This window comes from Felis catus, chromosome D3 (assembly GCF_018350175.1).
Source record: "Felis catus isolate Fca126 chromosome D3, F.catus_Fca126_mat1.0, whole genome shotgun sequence".
Taxonomy (NCBI): domain Eukaryota; kingdom Metazoa; phylum Chordata; class Mammalia; order Carnivora; family Felidae; genus Felis; species Felis catus.
The window spans coordinates 33274314-33294722 of record NC_058379.1 but is presented as its reverse complement, the minus strand read 5'-3'; the positions used below and the strand labels follow the sequence as shown (position 1 = coordinate 33294722).

Below are 20409 nucleotides of genomic sequence, written 5' to 3'. Positions count from 1 at the left end.
ATAATGTGCAAATCCAATGAAAATTCCAATGGCCTTTATTTGCAGAAATGAAAAAAGCTAATCTTCAAGTTCATATGGAATTGCAAGGGGTCCCAAATAGCCAAAACAGTTGAAAAAAAGAAGAATCAAGTTTCAGCACTCATACTTCTACTTCCTGATTTTAATAGATTTTAATACTCCAAAGCTACAGTAATCAAAACAATATGGAATTTCTATAAGGATAAAAGTGTAAGCCAATAAAATAGAATTGAGTGTTCTCCATAGAAGATGTGCAAATGGCCAACAGGTGCATGAAAAGATGCTCAACATCATTAGTCATTAGGGAAATGGAAATCAAAACCACAATGTGATACCATTTGACATCCACTAGAATGACTCATTATTATAGTAAATAATAATTTAAAAAATCAGAAAATACCAAGTGCTGACAGAGATATGGAGAACTTGAAAATCTTGTGCATGGTTTGCAGGAATGTAAAATGTGGGAATAGCTTGGCTGCTCCTCGAAAAGCTAAATATATAATTACCATACGATCATATGCAATTCATTTCCTAAGTATGTACATAAAATAAGTGGAAAAAGTATTCTAACATAAATACATGTACATACATGTCCGCACCAGCACTGTTCACAGTAGTCAAAAGGTAGATACAACCTAAATATCCATCAACAGATGAATAAATGAAGAAATGTTCATACATACAAAGGAATAATACTCAGCCATAAAATGAGTGAAGTACACACACAACAACATGGACGAACCTTGAGAACATTATGCTAAGGGAAAAGAAGCCAGACGCCAAAGGCCACGTATTGTATGATAATATTTATATGGAATATCCATAGAGACAGAAAGCTGACTTGTGGTTTCCAGGGAGAAGGAAAAGCAGGAATTGAGAAAAAGTAACTGCTTCATGGATGCTTTTGGAGTGATGAAAATGTTTTGTAAAGTATATAGAAGCAGTGGTTTCACAACACTGTGGATATACATATAGAATATATGTATATTCACAATGTGAACCAGGATTATCTTAAAATAGGGAGATAAAATCAATTGAATATCTCTCAGGTCTACGTTCAACAAACCCTTAGAGGGATTTCTCGGTAGCCCAAGAGAAGATCCCATCAAAACCTGCACAATATTTATCTTTGAGGCAAAACAGTGTCTTGGGAAATTGTTTATGTGTCCCACATATGCCATCTATATATCACATACAATATTTATATATTATATACATAATATATGTATAATATATAAATCAAGAAATGTTACTGTAAGGGAATACTTGGTAAGTAAAACCCAGTTATTCCTATCATATAAGTATACATTATTTGACTGATCTTGAGAAAATTTTATCTCTGTGTGCTAATCCTTAGTTGTCCCTAATGAAAGCAATAAAAACTACAGTAGAGTTGAGAAGAAATCAGAAGATTAATTCCCTTCCCTTCTGCTTCCTTTTATTTTAAGCTTTTCATTTTCCTAAAAGGCTAATAAAATTTAACTTCCATAAGCTATGTTTTTAAGTAACTGACCACATGCCAAAAGTATATTATGTCAAAAGTTAGAGAAACCTGAAGAAAATGCATTTTAGAATGAAATGTACATTTTAGCTGTATATATATTTTATGTTTATGACATTTTAAATCTTTATGCTTCATTTTTTTGGGGGGGGGACTGTTCCGTATTTTCCCTGAGGGTATTTTATGGGCTCCTCTGTCTTAGGTCCACGCAAGCAGCATTCACTAATGCTTCCACGTCAACAATAGAAACACAGAAGTAAATACCCTGAGCTCAGAGCCTGGGGAGAGCCATCGCCCCAGCAACCATGGCAGTGGATGGGGGAGGTTAACACAGTTGCTGAAAAGAGTGAGTTAGGACATGTGTGTGGTTTCTCACTTTGCCTCAAAGATAAATATTGCCCAGGTTTTGATGGGATCTTCTCTCGGGCTACCGAGAAATCCCTCTTTCCTGTATGGGTTTGTTGAAAGTAGACCTGAGAGATATTCAACTAATGGTGTCTCCGTATTTTAAGGTAACCCTGGCTCATTCTTCTTTCCCAACATCAGATTAGTAATCAAGGCAGTGAGACTGTGGCAAGCAGTTTTTTAACCACTAAAGAAGGATTTTATGCTGAAATGAGATAATGTAACTTTTGGTTAGATCTTAAAGATGTGTGTGTGTGTGTGTGTGTGTGTGTGTGTGTAACACAAGTATACTTAAATATAAAATTATATGCACTATATTATATATATAGCTTATGTATTTATCATTATGTAAATATAAAGATATAATTTATTTATACATACAAATTCATAAGTATACTACATACTTATCAGGTATATATTTGTCATATAAATAAATTTTATTTGTACATAAAACTTTATAGTTTCAAAGGCCTGGGGGTCCATCTAATCAATTCCCCAGAGTTGCATGACCAGAGGCAGGCCAAGGACCAGAATGTAGACCATCCAGTCCGGCACCTACCTAGTCCTCTCCAGAGTAGAGTTGCAGAAGTGTACTCTTTAATTCACAGAACGGTTTTATTTTAGGATTATTCAGAGAGCATCTCTCATACCCGATTCTCATTCCTATTTCCTGCCTCCCCATAGGAAACTCCTTAAATGTGTTTTAGACATATATTAACTATACATAAACACATTTGTGTTAAACATATGTGTTATTTTTCCAGATCTGTGTTCTTGGTTAATCTGAATTATTTTGTGGTCTGTGTCCCGCAAAATAATTGTCCCATTTTGTTTCTTATTATTTTTAACCCATTTTTTTTTAAGATCTACATAGGTGGTTCTGCTTTCATGCACCTAATGGTTGCACATATTTCAAGATGCACATTCAGCACATTTTTACGTATTCATCTCTTGACTGGCAGAAAATTAGAATATCTCCAAATCTCTGCTGCTACAGACAAGGATGATGAATGTTATGACTCAAGTCCCCATGTAGACCTGTTGCAAAAATTTCTCTGGACTTTATAACTCAGAATGTGGCTGCCAAGTCAGAGACTGAGGCGTACTTACGTACTGACTTCCAGGAAGGCTGTACCAATTTCACGCTATTACTGTAATATTGTTTCCCCTCGGAAAAAAACTCAATATTATGGAAATATATACATATATATACACATACATATATATACACACATATGTATGTATATATACATATACATATATATACACACACATATATATGCTTATGTATTTATAAATATATAATTTATATATAAACATATATATAAATTATATATTTACTTATGTTATATATAATTATATATTATATATGTTTATATATTTATTTATAAACATATTATATATGTGTGTGTATATATATATATATATATATATATATATATATATATATATATAAATAAATTTGAGAGAGAGAGAGCACGGGGGAGAGGGGCAGAGGCAGAGAGAGAGAATATCCCAATCAGCCTCCATGCTCATGCTCAGTGCAGAGCCTGACATGGAGCCCGATCTCCTGACACTGGGATCGTGACCTGTCGTGAAATGGAGTCAGAAGCTCAACCAATTGAGCCACCCAGGCACCCCAATATTATAGATTTCATAATTTTTGCTAATATGATGGGTGTAAGGGGTGCCTGGGTGGCTCAGTCGGTTGAGAGTCCAACTTCAGCTCAGGCCATATCTCACAGTTTGTGAGTTCAAGCCCCGCATCGGGCTCTGTGCTGACAGCTCAGAGCCTGGAGCCGACTTTGGATTCTGTGTCTCCCTCTCTCTCTGCCCCTCCCCTGCTCTCTCTCTCTCTCTCTCTCTCTCTCAAAAATAAATAAATTAAAAAAAAATTTTTTAAATGTGATGGTGTAAAATGTTAACCCATTTTTGGTTTAACTCTAATGACTTAAATAATGTCTTTCCACTTTTAGTTTCTCTGTATAAATATATTGCCCTCTCAAGTTTTCCCTTGTAAGACCTATGTAGATGTTTTGTTCACTTCTCTCTTGGTTCAGTGGTCTTCTTGTTGATGTTCAGGCATTCTTTGTCTATTGAAATATTAATCTCAGTAATGTCATCTCTAATCTTAGATGTCCCAGCTAATCATCTGTCTGTGAAATCTATTTATAGTGGTGTCTATTGAATTTTCTGTTTTAATGTAGTCAAACTCATCTTTATTTATTTATTTATTTATTTATTTATTTATTTACTTAATTTATTTATCTTTATTTTTATAGCTTATATTTTGGGTCTTATGTTAGAGGCAATCTCCATGGAAATCCAAAGCACAGAGTTTTTCTTCCACATTTTCATCTATTGACTTTAGAATGTTATCTTTCACATTTAGGTCTTTATTTACTGGAAGATCACCTTTATGACAGGGATTCAGTATTATTTTTATTATTTTTTTATTGAAGTCGATTTTTCACCTGCTAGATAGCCTATTCTTCTTCTCTTGGCTTGTGGGGTCAACTTTGACATTCATCAAGCTCATATGAGTGAATTAGGTTTTTTTTTTCTGAACTGTACGTGGTATTCCATTTGACTTTTCTTCCTTTCTGTAAGGGAACTAAGTTTCTGTTTGTTTTGTTTTAACTTCCAGGTTTAAAGCATACCTTAATTGTCTGGTAGGACAAATAAACCTCACCCATTTTTTATCTCAAAATTTCAAAATTGGCCTGGCAATTCTGAGGTTTTTGTTCTTCCAAATACATTTTTAAATAAGTTTGTTGAGTTCTTCAAAAATTCTTTTCTTATATATTTTGGAATATGTTTGTTGATGGCCTGAAAGTTTCTCTCTCTTCTCAGACTGGTTTTCAAGACTATCAACTGATTGAATCAGCCCTGCCCAAATTATCAAGGATAATATCCTTACTTAAAGTCAGTTGATTATGGACTTCAATCATATCTCTAAATTCATGACAACGTCTAGATTAGTGTTAGATTAAAAAACTGGGGACTATGGTCCAGCCAAATTGATACATTGGCAAAACCATTTACAATACAGTTTTGGTTGCCAGTTTGGGTTGTATCTTGTTTTCTATTTGATTATTGTTAATATAAAGGAACTATATTGATTTTTATATGATGATCTAAATCATTTTCTGAATTCTTGTATTCTAATAGTTGGTCTGTGGCTTCACTTTGGCATTCTATATTGATTATATCATCTACAAATAGTTTCATTTGCTCATATTGTCTGCAAATAATTGTAGTTATTACAATTCTTCATTCTTTTTCTTATAACGTTGGCCTATGCACCCAGTGATATGTTAAGTGGTGGCAAGGATAGCAAGTGTCCTTGATCATTCTCTGACATTAATGTATGTCTAAAATTCCACCACAAGTAGATTGCTTGTTTTAGCTGTGGTGTAATACCTTCATCATATTAAGGATATTTCCTTCTATTCCTAGTTTATTGAGTGTTACTTTCTTTTATCATAAATAGAATTTGACTTTATGAATGCTTCTTCTGCATCCATTTAGAAAATTCTATCAGCCCACTGGTGTGTGACTTACACATATGCATTTGTTAATGTTCAATACTTGTGTCTCTGTGATAAATAAACCCTAGCTCATTATAATTTTTTTAGTATAGTTGACACAAAATGTTTTATTAGTTTCAGGTGTACAACATAGTGATTCAGTTTTTCTCTGTGTTCAAGTGTAGCTACCATCTGTCACCAAGCAATGCTATAATATATACCATTGACTATATTCCTTATGCCATACCTTTTATTCCCATGACTTATTTATTCCATAACTAGAAGTCTGTATCTTTCACTCCCTTTGATCCATTTTGCCTGTCCCTCTACCCCTCTCCCTCAAAAGCCACGTTTGTTTTTGTATTACAGGTCTCTTTTAACCCCTAGCTTAATGTGATGTATTCTATTTTTACTCTGCTAATTCAGTTGGTTAGCAAATATCTTTTTTTAATAATTTGTGTCTATGTTCATAGGTAAAACTGGCTTCAAATTCCTTTTTATTTTCCAGCCTTGTTTTATTTTGAATTTAAAGTTACTCTAACTTTGTAAAATATTTTGGGCAACTTCCCTTCTTTTCCTATTTTCCGAAACTACTTTGATAAGATAGTTTTTTTTTTCCCCTTTAACTTTGGCAGAGCTCTCTTATAATACTTTCTGGGCCAGGGGCTATCTGTGGTCCATTTTGTGGTAATTTGACATATAATAAGTAGGAAAGCATCGTTCTTTCACATTGGATTTTTAATCAATGTTAATTGTACAATTTTACAAAGGGAAGAAAATACCTTTAGCTTTAAACTAAGAATTAAGAGAGTAATTATTACACTTGACACACTTCTGGGTGTGTCTATATAATAGATTCGGCAGAAACAGAATCCATGTGGAATGCTGCAAAGGTCAGAGTGAGTGTGTTGCATCTGAAGCACCCTCACCGTCTCTGTGTTTCTTACCTTCTAGGACATACGGGCCGGTTATTAAAGTCTCTGTGCTTCACCAGTCTTTCCTTCCTGTTGCTTCACATCATTTTCCACATCACGTTGGCCAGCCTGGAAGCTCAACATCGTATCGGACCTGGTTACAACTGTGAGTGTTATGGTGATTTTTTTCTTCATATTATGTATGAATAAAGCTGTGTGCTGTAATGCTTATAGAAATCTGTACAACAATTACATCATGAAATCCACAATCATTTGTGGTCATTTGGCAATCCTGTATGAGAAATACATATAAGGAAACTGTCATGGAAAATTACAAGTAAATTACTTAATGAATGTTCAACAAAAATTAGGTATTTGGGGGGGGCCTGGGTGGGTCAGTCGGTTAAGCGGCCGACTTCAGCTCAGGTCACGATCTCGCGGTCCATGAGTTCGAGCCCCGCATCGGGCTCTGTGCTGACAGCTCAGAGCCTGGAGCCTGTTTCAGATTCTGTGTCTCCCTCTCTCTCTGACCGTCCTCCGTTCATGCTCTGTCTCTCTCTGTCTCAAAAATAAATAAACGTTAAAAAAAAAAATTAAAAAAAAAAAATTAGGTATTTGGGCCCTATTTGTATGTAAGACATTATTACTGGGCTTAATCTAAAAAAAAATCAAGATATATATATATATATATATATATATATATACACACACACACACACATATATGTGTATGTATATATGTATATATATGAATATATGCATATATATGTATATATGTATATATACACACGTACATACATACACATGCACACATATATACACACACACATACACACACATATATATGGTGACTATATGTGTATACATATATATATGTATATGTACATATATAGTCCCTGGAGCATATGGTACAGCTAGTGAAGCAAGACATATACAGTTTCTAACATGATTAACATGAGTACAGAAATTGAATAACTTATGACTGTGACCTCAGTCCTGTTCTACTATTTTACCTCTATACTATTCTACAGTATAATGTAAGATTTCATATAACTTTATGGGAAAAATGTAATGACACAGAGTTTCTTTTTTTAATTGGGAGCATTTTATTGCTACTCACAGGGAAATAGTATGTTTGTATGCATTATATTTTGAAGTTATGATCTGAGAAAGTCAACATATATATTCTTCATCTAGGTGACATCATCTTTCCAAAAGTAACATGCTATCAGATAATTTGACTTCAGTTTTTATAGGATGTGTGACTGTCATTTGAAAAAACAGAAGCATTTCAAGTAGATGGAATACATTCCACCTGTTTTAAGTTAGGCCTAAAGAAACCCTGAGATATTTGAAAAAGATTATAATAACTGTTTTAAATTGTCAGTTTTTCTTTGAGGAACCTATTTGTAGGTTTTCAACTTCCTGACTTTTCATAAAGGCAAGCACAAGTGATATGAAGTAAACCTATCCTTTCCTGTCAAATAAAAAAAAAGGTCAAAATTCTTCATGAATCAAAGACTGTTAACATAAATATAGTGAGATATTCTTTAGCAAAATTCATATTTATAAATTATTCAGTATCCTTCACCATCTAACGTTTAGGAATCTACAGTTTACAGATCTAAAGTTAGTATTCATTTTGGCCATTTTATTGAATTCAAAATTCATTGGATACCAATGCCTATCAAAATGGTTTTGATTTAAAAATCTATGATTGAAGATATAGTTCTTGTTTTTCGAATTGAGATATAATTCATATACCACAAATTTCACCTATGTAAGGAATGTAGTTCAGTGGTTTTTGGAGTGTGCAGCCATCCCCGCTGATTCCAGAAAATTTTCATCACCCCAAAGAGAACCACCCCGTGCATGGAACAGTTATTTCTCGTTCCCTTTTCACCCAGCCCTAATTTAATTTCTGCCTCTGTTAGGTTTACCTGTTCTAGAAATTTCATCAAAGAACTATGTGATATGTAGCCTGTTGTGTCTGGCTTTTCTCACGTAGCATGATGATCTCAAGGTTCATCCACGTTGTAGCATGTATTGCTGTTTTATTCCTTTTCGTGGCTGAAGAATATTCCACTGTTAACATGGATCGTTAACAATGTTGTTTTGCTGTTTGGTAAAAGTCAGCTCATTATTCAAAACTTGAAGAAATAAAGTGTTTAAATCATGACACTTTAGTTCCTTTAGTTATGCTATAATGATAAAAAGCATTTATTACGTTTGGCCAGGTTCAGATCTTTTTGGACTTAGGAGAAATGTCAGAAGCTGTATTTTCTCATGTGTTTCCATCACAAATCCTTTGGAGATTTCTTAAGAAGGCATTCGTAGGATCATAAGGAAGGTTGTCTGAGTAAAAGACTATTTCATGAATAATGAGTTGTCTGTCACTGGAAGTATTTAATCACAGGATATATTACAACTTATCAGATTTTAAAATTTTGAGTTTATAAATATCTTGCCCATTTCTACTGAGTGATATTGTGGAAACAACTGTACCGGAGGGTGTCTAGATTAGGAAATGCACTTCATCATTTCTTCTGACCCAGAGTGTAGGTATTTCTGGGTTTTTTTTTTTTAAATCAAAATGATGATTTGCCACAATTCTACAAAAGTCAAAACACAAATGTAATATGAAATGTTAAAACAGTATTCCCCTTTCCACATTTATAAATATATTTACTCTATGTATGGCCTCCCTTATGAGGTAGACACAGAGACAGACAGACAGGAAGACATACAGACTTACACACACACATACACATGGAAATTTGTTCCTCCCTTGTCTCCTCCTTCCCAGGCAAGGATCCAAATTGCCTGGATCCTGTGAATGGGCCCTGCATTAATGCCATGAGAAGTCCATACTTCTCAGTGGTGAAGGTATGGAGGCCATCTTCGGTGTATTCAAAGCTGGCCTCTTGACAGAGCATTCTGTACAACCCAACCTTGAGTTAGGTCTGCCTTTACTAACCTCACATCCTAAATATCTGGGCTTGTAGATACCAAGATATTTCCACGTGTCTGTCAGAGATATTTTTATTCATGCACAATTACCTTCTGCTGTCATTGTTCGCTGAATACGTCCTGATCTCACATCCTGCCCTCCCTTCCTTTTTTGACATCTCCATGCAAAAGCTCCATTCTGTTCCACAGAGAGCCGATATAATGGAGGTCATAACAGTAAATTTTATTTCTACCACGTTAAGTTCTAATGTGAAGTTTGTCCCTACAAAAGTTAATATTGCAATTTGCAGTTGCAGTATTTTTGATGAGGTCACCAACAGAGAAGGGATGCGCTAAAGACTGCGTTAGAAAAAGGAATTTGAACTCTTTGCTTTCAGTCATAAGCCCCTTGAAAGTGAGTTTACAGAAATCATAAATGTCTTCTGAAAAACGAGTGATGCATGTAACACTGTTGGCTCATCGGGTGTTACAGAGTTTTTTGGTCCAGTTTCGTGTGTAGCATTTAAAAGCAATACATTCTTGAAAAGGGATAAAAGGGACAGGCAAACAAACTTCAGAGCTTTGCAAACTAGGTTAGTCCAAAATTGACACAGACCAGGTTTTCAGCCTCGAGCATTTTTTAATGATCAAGTTATATAAACTCCAGAAAATACTGTTAGAGTGGGTAATGGAAACACTGACTTTTAATTTAGAGTTGACTTCACTTCAGTAATGTTATTGTTCCTTGACCATTTGGAGTTTCGATTACACCATCAGAGTTGTAAACACAAACCCAGCTAGTTTGATATCCCACATTTGAAGGGTAGCCCTTTTTTGGCATCTGTAGACACAAAGCAGCAAAATTTCAAACAAAAAGACACAACGTGTCTTGGCCAGCATTGCTGTGCATTTTGAATGCTTTCTGTCTGCTCAAGACATTGGTAAATGAAAATGCAATAGCCCACACAGGTCAGATTTCCCAATCATATTCAAATTCAAGACCACCATGTGCTCATTTATATGTGTTTAATTTTGTTTTCCTACCTATTCCTTTCCCCATTTGAAACTCATATACTCTTACCCTCATTATAGCAAAAGCTCCCAGGATCCCTCAGGAATCCAAGACACATGTCTGGGGGACAACAGTAGCATTTATAAATATTGAGTCATTGAAAGTTCTCGTTCCCCCAGAGCCCTGTGAATATTAACTGGCAGTAGTAAAGAGTTTTTCAAACCAGCCTATTTAGTTTCTGACTAGCTGGCAGGTTTGTTAAAGGTGCCATTGTGCAGACCTGAAACGTAACCCCCACACCCCCTCTTTCTCTCTCTTTCTTCATTTCCAAAATGGTGCTTATAGGTAAGTGAGGAAATCTATGGGGCAGGGGTGGGGGAACCCGTGTAAATTTTCCTCAAACATGTGTTGTGCCGCTTACTAAAATATTTTCATTCCATCAAACCTATATTATTTAAATAAATGTAAACCCGGTTTCAATTATGTCATTACAGATTCCATAGAAGTAGTTTGTTTGACTCACTGGTGGATGTGTGGCAACAGTAGTGAAATTTCAAGGCCAGTCTGGCTTCTTGTGCGGTGCTAAAGCGCGTTATTGATCAGAAGGACCTTTTGAGTTTGAAACTCTGAAGGAGAAATCAGTGGTGATAATAGGTGCTATTTGTAGAGCGTCTACTAACTGGTAGGCCCCAAGGATCATTATGTTCCCTTTCTAATTAATGATTCCTTTTTCTTGTCACAGATGAGCCCGGATATCCTTAAGTAGGGCACTCCATACTCATGGCCCTGGTCTGTTCTCTGAGCAAATCTTTAGGGTAGGTTAGGGTCTGCAGATGGCCAGCTGTGCATTGCCTATGGGCACCCCCTGAAGAGTTGAGTGGGAGCTGCCATCCACTCCAGGCTCTGAGAGCGAGGCTGGAGTAAGCCGGATGCAGGGGATCATTTTATTGCCACAAAGAGGCAGTCTGCTGGCCAAGCCTTGCCCCGGCGGGGCTGTGCCTTTTATGAGCTGTCTGCCCCAAGATGGTGCCTTTCTTTTGTATACATGCGGTGTCTGTCTGCTGGTGGCGCTGAGGTAGGGATGAGGCTAATGATGGATGAGACAGGGGTGAGGAGTGAGGGTAGCATTGAGCGTGACGGTGAAGAAATGAGCAAGTGAGTCATCCACGCTGCCACACGTCTGAACTGGGATCTGAGCACTGACCTGCCTGGCTTTCCACCTTCTTTCCTTCCTTCCTTTTTTTTTTTTTTTTTCTTAACGTGTATATATTTACTTGGGGAGGGGAGGGGTAGAGAAAAGGAGAGAGAGAATCCCAAACAGGCTTCATGCCGCCAAAACAGAGCCCGATGTGGGGCTCAAACTCGGGAACTGTGAGATCGTGGCCTGAGCCAAAGCCAAGAGTTGGACGCTTAACTGACTGAGCCACCCAGGTGCCCCAACCATCTTTCCTTCTATTTGGGGAACTCCTGATTCCCCATCTATTTAGGATTGTGTCCTCCATTGCACTTTCTAGGACTTCGGAGTAGTCTAGTTTCAAAGGATTTACATATGTTTCTGGTATGTCCTCATAATATTTCCTTTGCTTTATTAGATTGCAGCATTCAGTTAGAGTCTTTCCTCCTGAATGACAGAGGATCAGATCAACTGCTTTCTCCCTCTTTTGGGGCAGAGTGGGGGAGCATCTAGAGTTCTGATTTTCCACACTAAGAGCACAGAAACTAGGCCTAGAAGCCCATTGACCAAGAGGTTATTATAGGCCTTAATAGTACTTTATCCTGATGCTCGTCTATCCCGAAACATGAGGGTCTCCGTGTTGAGACCCAATATATGAAACATTAACATGGGACAAGAACACTGAGGGACAGATGTGGGCCTGGCAGTTCGGCATCTCATCGGATGGGGTGGGTGCATGGAGTGAGCCATTCGTATAGACATTCTGATTTCTGGTGCCAATGCTGACTTCGCTCTTGGCACATGTAGACAGAATCATGCTCATCGTTAATCGTGCTAATTGGAGATAGACCCTTAGATTTGCAGTCATCTGATGAGTCCATCCTTGTAGAAGTAACCTCTATGGATAGTCTTTATTTTTTACATTTCACACAGTACTATGGAGGAAAGAGTGAATATTTATGAAGTGGGAGGTAAAATATGTAAAAGGAAACTATCCCTACACTTGCTTTACCAGTAATTTTTGAAGTTCCTTTCTGCTGCTTGCTTTCTTTATGTAATTCTTTTTTTTTTTTAATGTTTATTCATCTTTGAGAGACAGAGAGAGAGAGAGAGCATGAGTGGGGAAGGGGCAGAGAGAGGGAGACACAGAATCGGAAGCAGGCTCCAGGCTCCGAGCTGTCAGCACAGAGCCTGACACGGGGCTCGAACCCACGAACTGGGAGATCATGACCTGAGCCGAAGTCAGACGCTCAAATGACTGAGCCACCCAGGCGCCCCTCTGCTGCTTGCTTTCTTATTGAAGTTAGCCTGGAGTCGCCAACAGGTGACATCGGGGAGAGCCTTGATTCTCCTCCTTCTTCTCTTCTTCTCTCCCCTGACACCTTCGTGAATCGACAAACTGCCCCTCAATACAACAGTTAAAAAAAAAACAAAACTCTGGACCAAGTTCCCTGGTCATTTGTGCCAGGATGAGAGTACTGGTCTAATTTTCTCTTAACTAAAATAGTCTAAAAGCGTCTGGATTGTACATACACCTTACGATTGCATTTATTGTAAGTGCAGTTAGCCTTAGGTGTTATTTCCTTCAGTCCCTGGTAATTGAGGCAGCTTGCTTTTTCCATCCCCCGACACGCTTAGGCACGTGCCAGCCTGTGATAGAGCCTGGTGCTCGTCACTGTGGGCAAGGAAGGCTGTTCCAGTCTAAGACTAATTTATGATCCGTACTCTCTGGATGGGAAGCATTGCTGAAAGAGAACTCTAGCAACCTGAGATTTGATGGCTTCTACTTTCTTGGAATAACAAATGCATTCAGTTTTTACTGCCAAAAGCCAGAATTCTCCAGGCGAGAGGAAGGATTGAGAGGGTAGCACCATGTGGGAGAGAAACCCCATCAGGATGAGAATCTCTTAGGCCAGTACCTTGTTGATACCCTGATTTCTCTTGGACTAATAGTCATGCAGTGACGTTCGGTTTACGTAGTGTTTTTCAAATAGAATATTCGTTTTATTGTGAGAAATATGTGGCATGAGAATTGTGTATACTATTCACTACTGGAGCAGAGGCAGGATCTTACGTGATGGTAGGTAAGTTACTCATCTCTGTGTTTCAGCGTCCTTGCTTGTAAATGTCTGCCATCTCAAGGCCTGTTTGTGGCAGTTGAGTTAATACAGGCAATGCCCTTAGAACAGTGCCCAGCCCATAGCAAGTGCTCATTAGGTATAAGCTATTATTACTGTTGTCACTATCATTAGATAATGATAGCACAGCTATCATGTAGCACAGCTACAAGGTGACAGAAATTTCTCAGAACTGAATCCCACCTCCAAATTATACACAGTCACGCGGATGCACCTTCGAAATTATGAAATGTGTGAAACTTACATGGTACCAAATAATTCTGTATTCCAATCTTTATCTTAATTGCCTACTAATTCTGTTACATTTGGATTGATGCGACTCTACCCTGTGTGGTCGAAGTCATGGCTAATAGGGTGAAATGGTGCTGATTGGAAGGTGGTGTCAATGACACATGTCTTTAGTGACCCTCCAGCCTCCTTCAGTACTGTTTTTTCCCCTTTTCTTCAAGAGCACCTCCCCCGTTGAGAGATCCCTGCCCCATGGCTGTACTGCTGGGTCTGGCCTGGACTCGTGAATACATCAGAGCCCTCTCCTCATTCCTTCCCTGCCCTGAAGCTTGTCACCCACCCCATGCCCTCCAGCATAGAGGGATAAATACTAACATATTCACTGTTTACTACCTTTTCTATGTTACAGAATTTTAGACAAGGCAAAGGCTGAAAATGTTAGGAAGAGAAGTGCTAACTTTTGTTTTGTTTTGTTTTGGAAAACTAAATGAGCACTTAACTCATATTATCCCACTTAATTCCTCCTATGTCTCTTAAAACATAGTGGCTCTCGCTACCGTGGATGTGAGGACTAGAGGTGAAGAGTGTCTTCCGTTAGGTCACTCAATTAGTGGCAGAACCAGAATTCAAACTGAGGTCTTTCGGACTCCACAGACCACATCATTTCTAATGTGCTGTGCAGCCTTGTAAGTGTGTGGGGAAAACTTTATGGAGAAATGGGGCTTCGGCTAATTAGATTTTGAGAGATAGATAAGACTAGGACGCACACTTTTTGGAGGATCTGTTGAGGGAGAGGATAATTAATCAATCGCACTTACTCTAGGTAAAGCATTAATGGTTGGTAGTATGTTTTACTTGGTAAATATTGGTGTTTAAGAATATCTTCACCCCCAAAAGCGAACAATGTGGACTCTACAGAAGCTTCCTGGTTGGGCGCATGGATGTACGTTTGCCACAGGGAATGCGTATTTCCTGGTCCTTCCGGATCTACTGTCCCTGTCTGCCTCACCTCCTGTGGATCCTCTATCAGCTTGCTAACAATGGAGGTCTTCTGGTCTGTGCGCGGTTTTAATCTGTATTTATCAAGCCTGAGAAAATTGGAGTTTTGTTTTGTTTTTTCCTGAAGAGGTAAATCAGTCAATAAATCAAGATTATGTGGGCTGCGTTTCGGTGCACAGACATCTACTTCCCTGAAATGTGAATCTCTGAGATCCTGGGTCCTGAGGCAGTTTCCAGAATGACACATAATACCGTCTGATCTTTTCTTTTGAAGACAACAGTCTTTCAAATATTTGAAGGCAGCTGTGATATCGCATCTAAGTATTTGTTCCAGGTCCATCCTGAGTCCCTCCCCTGTGCTGTCTGCTCAGCTGGTCAGCGTCTTGTGTGGCTGATCGGATAAGAAAGCGTCAATGTCTTATCAGGTGGGGAAACTGTGGTTTCAGTTTCCAGAAACTGGTAACAGACCTCACAGGGCTGTGACTTTCCTTGTTCTCGAAACTGTCCTTTTTTCCCATCAGCTAAACTTATGGGTCTGTCATGGATTGTATATTTGCCATGTAGATCTTTTCTCACCTGAGATATCAGATCTATTTCTTGTGAGTCCGACTTCTAATTCCCTTGAGGCAGATGTGCCCCCATCCTTGACTTGGGATTTTGGTTCTCCTTGAGTAGAACTCTTTCCTTACCATGCAGCATCCTCCTCTTATCCCTAAATGAAGTAAAATGTGTGTATCTCCTGGCACGCCAGTAAGTCTTATTTTCTTCACTCTTGCTTTGGCCTCACCGTATCTCACACCCAGTTGCTTCTTCATCTTTTTTTTAAATAACATCTTTTTATCCCTTTCTAAGTTCTAAGTTTTGCTCTAAATCAGTATTGGTAATAGCTTTAATGTACAACTGCCCCTTATGGGCCAGGCATCGTTTTTGTGTAATAATCTCAAGATCGCATAGTTCTGCAAGGTACTTACTGGTTTACTCACTTGCGGTTAAAGAGACTGAACAGCAACAGAAGAGATAGGTTCTGATTGGTTAAAAAGTGACAAATGTGACTTGCAGGCTCACAAGGATGGCGTTGGCTCCCTGGGGCCCATGGTGTGTGTGCGCACGCGCACGCACCACAGGTCAATTGTGCCTCTCTAAGGAGAGGGAGGGGAAGAGCTACAGACAAGGCAGAAAGATGACCTCACCAGCTTTACTTCTCCCGTCTCCATGGGTGTCCTTTCTGCCCCCCCCACTGGCCAGTCCTGCAAGCTTCCAATTCCCCATCTGTACCTTTGCTGTGGTTGTTCCCCTGGGAGAGTCTTCTTACCTACACCTCCCATCCCATTCCTCCTCCGCTGGGCCCACCCTTCAGTGCTGAGCACCTGCTCCAGGAGACCTGGCCGACTGGGTCACGTGCCCTTCTGCTCCCTGAAAGCTCTGCGCATCGTCCATTGATCTTCTTGTGCTGATTATAATCACTGATTGTATATATATTCTCCCATTAGCATGTGATCAAATTGAGGGTAGGGACCATCACATTTTGTTTATTTTTGTGACCTGAGTGCCTACCACAGTGCCCCGTGTGTAGTATACGGCCCGGAAAGTGTTCGAAGAGCAAAGAAATGAGTTAAGAGCAGGGAAAAAAGGAAATGAAAATGTGACAAAGATGAGAGGGGACGACTGTCCTGTTTTGTCACCAATTTTCAGGGGACTCCTCCCCATCGAGGTCTGTCGTTAAACCTTTGAGGAGAGCAGCTGTCCCATACGATGTCCCCTCTCCGCCAGGAACTTGCTCCGCTCTCTCTGTCCCCTATGTGCCTCCTGAAGATCTGACTCTGGTAGTCGTTGCCATTCCCCTCCTTTCAGTTCAGGCGGAAATAGGAGAATGATCCATTCACGCGAAGGCTTTTGTTTCTTTTTAAAAACTATATCCTGGGGCGCCTGGGTGGCGCAGTCGGTTAAGCGTCCGACTTCAGCCAGGTCACAATCTCGCGGTCCGTGAGTTCGAGCCCCGCGTCGGGCTCTGGGCTGATGGCTCAGAGCCTGGAGCCTGTTTCCGATTCTGTGTCTCCCTCTCTCTCTGCCCCTCCCCCGTTCATGCTCTGTCTCTCTCTGTCCCAAAAATAAATAAACGTTGAAAAAAAATTAAAAAAAAAAAAAACTATATCCCAAACAAAGGAACCTAGTATAGATTTCCTTTGCACAAGGAAATTTGGATTTCCGTTTGGATTTGGGGCCATCGAGATGAACGTAGAGAAGATGATGCTGGAAGTCGCAAGGAGGGGACAGGAGAAGGGGTACGTGTGCTGTGGCAGGGTGGCCTCATTAATAATTAGGGAGGGAAGAGAAGTCCGCCAAGGATAATAGACATGCCATTCTCCTCCAGCTCATTGCTCCCGCTCCGTGCCCACCGGTCCTTGCTGTAAGACAAATCACAGGGCAGGAAGTTTAAAATGATTTGGGATCGATTGTGTTTGCTTAAATAACAATTTCCCTAGCCTCAGTTTCATGATGCAGCATTTCTAGTGTAAATTATTTACCATAAAAGCACTAAGGCAAGTCTGTGTGGTATGGGAATAAACTTAACCTCAAAGTGATAGACAACATAAAGCTATCAGTGTATGTTTTGAAACTCATGGTATAATGGAAGGATATTTCAAGGGCATAGAACAAGCAGCAAAATTGGGCCAGATATAGTCATGGCATTCCAGAATATATTAATCGTGTGGATGTAAGTTCACTTATTCTTCAGACTTACAAAGTGATCTATGTCTTAGGGCTGAGGTATGTGGGTTCATAAATGAATACCATTTCTTCCTATAAACAGAAGTTTAGATTCAGAAAATCCCTCTTGATTTCACATGTTAAAAGTATATTTCAAGGATGCAGAAGATCAGCAGAGAAGTTGTTAATATGATTTCTCTCTTATGTTCATTTTTAGAGGCATCAAAAACATTTCCTGACGTCTCTATTGTAGGTTATGGGCATATATAGAATATTACTATCAAAGATACTACTGTAAAATATCTGATAACACTTATCGACAGATGTTTTGCATATTGTTTACCATTTATTTTCTGATAAAAGCATTTGCTTTGCAAATATGTGCATCACATTGATAATTAGGCTTCAAATACTCTTGTTTCGTTACTTTGCATTGTTATTTAGTGATAATCTGTAGGTTTAAGGGAACAATCATTCTCAAAGGGCCCCAAACCATTGTTCAGTAGCAATGCTGTGGAGTAAGATGCCATGGCTGATTTCCAAAATTCCCCATGTGATGATTGCATCTCCCCCACTGCCAACAGGTCACAAAACCCAAGGCAGTCATGACATATAAACCACATGAATCAAATCAGGATACAGCTCGCACAGATTTCCTTCTTTTTATTTTTGCAGTATCAGAATTTCCTAATTGAGAAATTTGAAACAATGTTACATTGAAATTATAATAATGACAACCATGATATCTTGCCTTGTCAATTTTGAAAATATTTTCCATAAAGTTGAAACCACAACAACCACAAAGAAAATTAGTTCAAAAAAATTTTTTTAATGTTCATTTTTGACAGAGACAGAGTGTGAGCGGGGGTGGGGCAGAGAGAGAGGGAGACACAGAATCCGAAGCAGGCTCCAGGCTCTGAACTGTCAGCGCAGAGCCCGACGTGCTCGAACTCACGAGCTGTGAGATCATGACCTGAGCTGAAGTCAGACGCTTAACCGACTGAGCCCACCCAGGTGCCCCAAAGAAAATTAGTTTTAAATAATTCAGGTTATTTATAATTCCACGATCCTGTCATGTATTAATTTATTTGCTAAGTGTTAATGAAATCCCTGCTGTGTGCGTTTCTTCTGTTAGGTGCTTCTGATACAGCAGTAAATAGACACCACAGGCCCTCCTGCCCTTACAGACATTCCAGTCTACAAGTGAAAGGCAAAAGCAGACAAATAAATGAATGACAGTAATAGCCTGGTGTAGGCACTAGTGTATGGCATAAGCTATACAAAGAACGGTAGAAATATACATAGTACTTACCTCCTTTGGCCTGGGTGGGAGACTCCCTCGAGAACGTGATGCTGAAACAAAAACCCGAAGGCTGAGTATAATCCCTTCAATCTGTGTCCCTGTGATGGCCATCAAACCTGGGTCACCTTGATGGAAATCAGAATTTTTTTTTTTTTGCTATGTGTTGTGTTTCCACATTTCTATATAGTCTTTATAAATATTTCACCTCTGGCATAATCTTTCTTCATCGTGATACATAAGAGTGTCCCAAAGTTTTCCTTGGGTGGTTTTGATTTTTGCTGTTCAGTATCGTTGGTGAGCAGTTATACATGAGCAGTTGGTGAGCAACTGTTGTTGGTGAGCAAATCTGTTGTTTATTTCCTGAGGATAAGTTTCCAAGCGTGGATTTCTTAGGTCAAAGAGTTTAAATATTATTATTCCTCTTCTTATACTGTAGCATATTGCTTATCAACATACTTGTAAAGCTTTTGGAATGCCACCTGTAAACATAAATAAATGATGAATAGAAGGAAGGATGGATTGATGGATAGATAGGCAAATAAGTGAGCAGAGAGAGAGAGAGGGAGAGAGAGAGAAATTTAAGACTGTCTCATAAACTTTGAAGTCTTGGGACCCCTGAAAGCCTCAGAGAAATCCTCACTCACAGCTTCGTTCTGACATAGAAATGGCCAAGGAACACATAAAAAAATGCTTAGCAGTAGTCATTAGGGCCATACAAATCATACCCACAATGAGATACCACCTTGCAAACACTAGGATGCCTATAATAAAAATGTTAAGACAATAACAAGCATTGGCGAGGCTGTGGATAAATCGGAACCCTCATACATTACTATTACAAGTATAAATGGTGCAGCCACTTTGGAACTCAGTTTTGTGGTTCCTTAAAGTATTAAACAGAATGACGTGGTGATCTGGCAATTCCACTTCTAGGTAGATGCTCAAAAGAATTGAAAGCAGGCGTTCAGATACTTATATGTGAGTGTTCATGGCAGCATTATCCATGATAGCCAATGATGAAACAAAACCCAAATGTCCATCAGAGGGTGAATGGATAAACCCAATGTGGGGAGGGGCAACAGGGAATGAGTATTTAATGACTGTGGGGTGTTCTTTTGGGGTGATGAAAATGTTTTAAAACTAGAGAGAAGTGAGGTTTTCATAACAATGTGAACGTACTAAAGGCTACTGAATTGTTTACTTCCAGATACTTAACCCTATGTATATGAATTTCATCTCCGCAAAGGAGAAAAATAATAAAGAAGTGTACCATAGTCACTGAAGTCTCATCAGCATTTGAAGAAAGCATTTTTGCTGCCCTAGTCAGTGTTAAATAACCCAGTGCTTTTTCTCCTTCTTCTTTTTTTTAAATGTTTTACTCATTTATTTTGAGAGAGAGAGAGTGCAAGAAGAGGAGGGGCAGAGAGGGAAAGAGAGAATCCCGAGTAGGCTCTACGTTGCCAGCACAGAGCCTGATGTGGGGTTCAAACTCACAAACCGTGACATCATGACCTGAGCCGAAAGCCA

At 38.9% G+C, this 20409-nt stretch overlaps 1 protein-coding gene across 8 annotated transcripts in view; it reads left to right on the top strand.

The window, feature by feature from the left end:
• The window catches only part of PIEZO2 (piezo type mechanosensitive ion channel component 2), a 465880-nt gene that overhangs the window by 155909 nt on the left and 289562 nt on the right, over positions 1-20409 (top strand). For all 8 annotated transcript variants that reach the window (XM_045041964.1, XM_045041959.1, XM_045041957.1 and 5 more), the window contains exon 3: positions 6412-6537. In XM_045041964.1, the coding sequence (XP_044897899.1) occupies positions 6412-6537 (126 nt within the window). The remainder of the gene's footprint in view (positions 1-6411; positions 6538-20409) is intronic.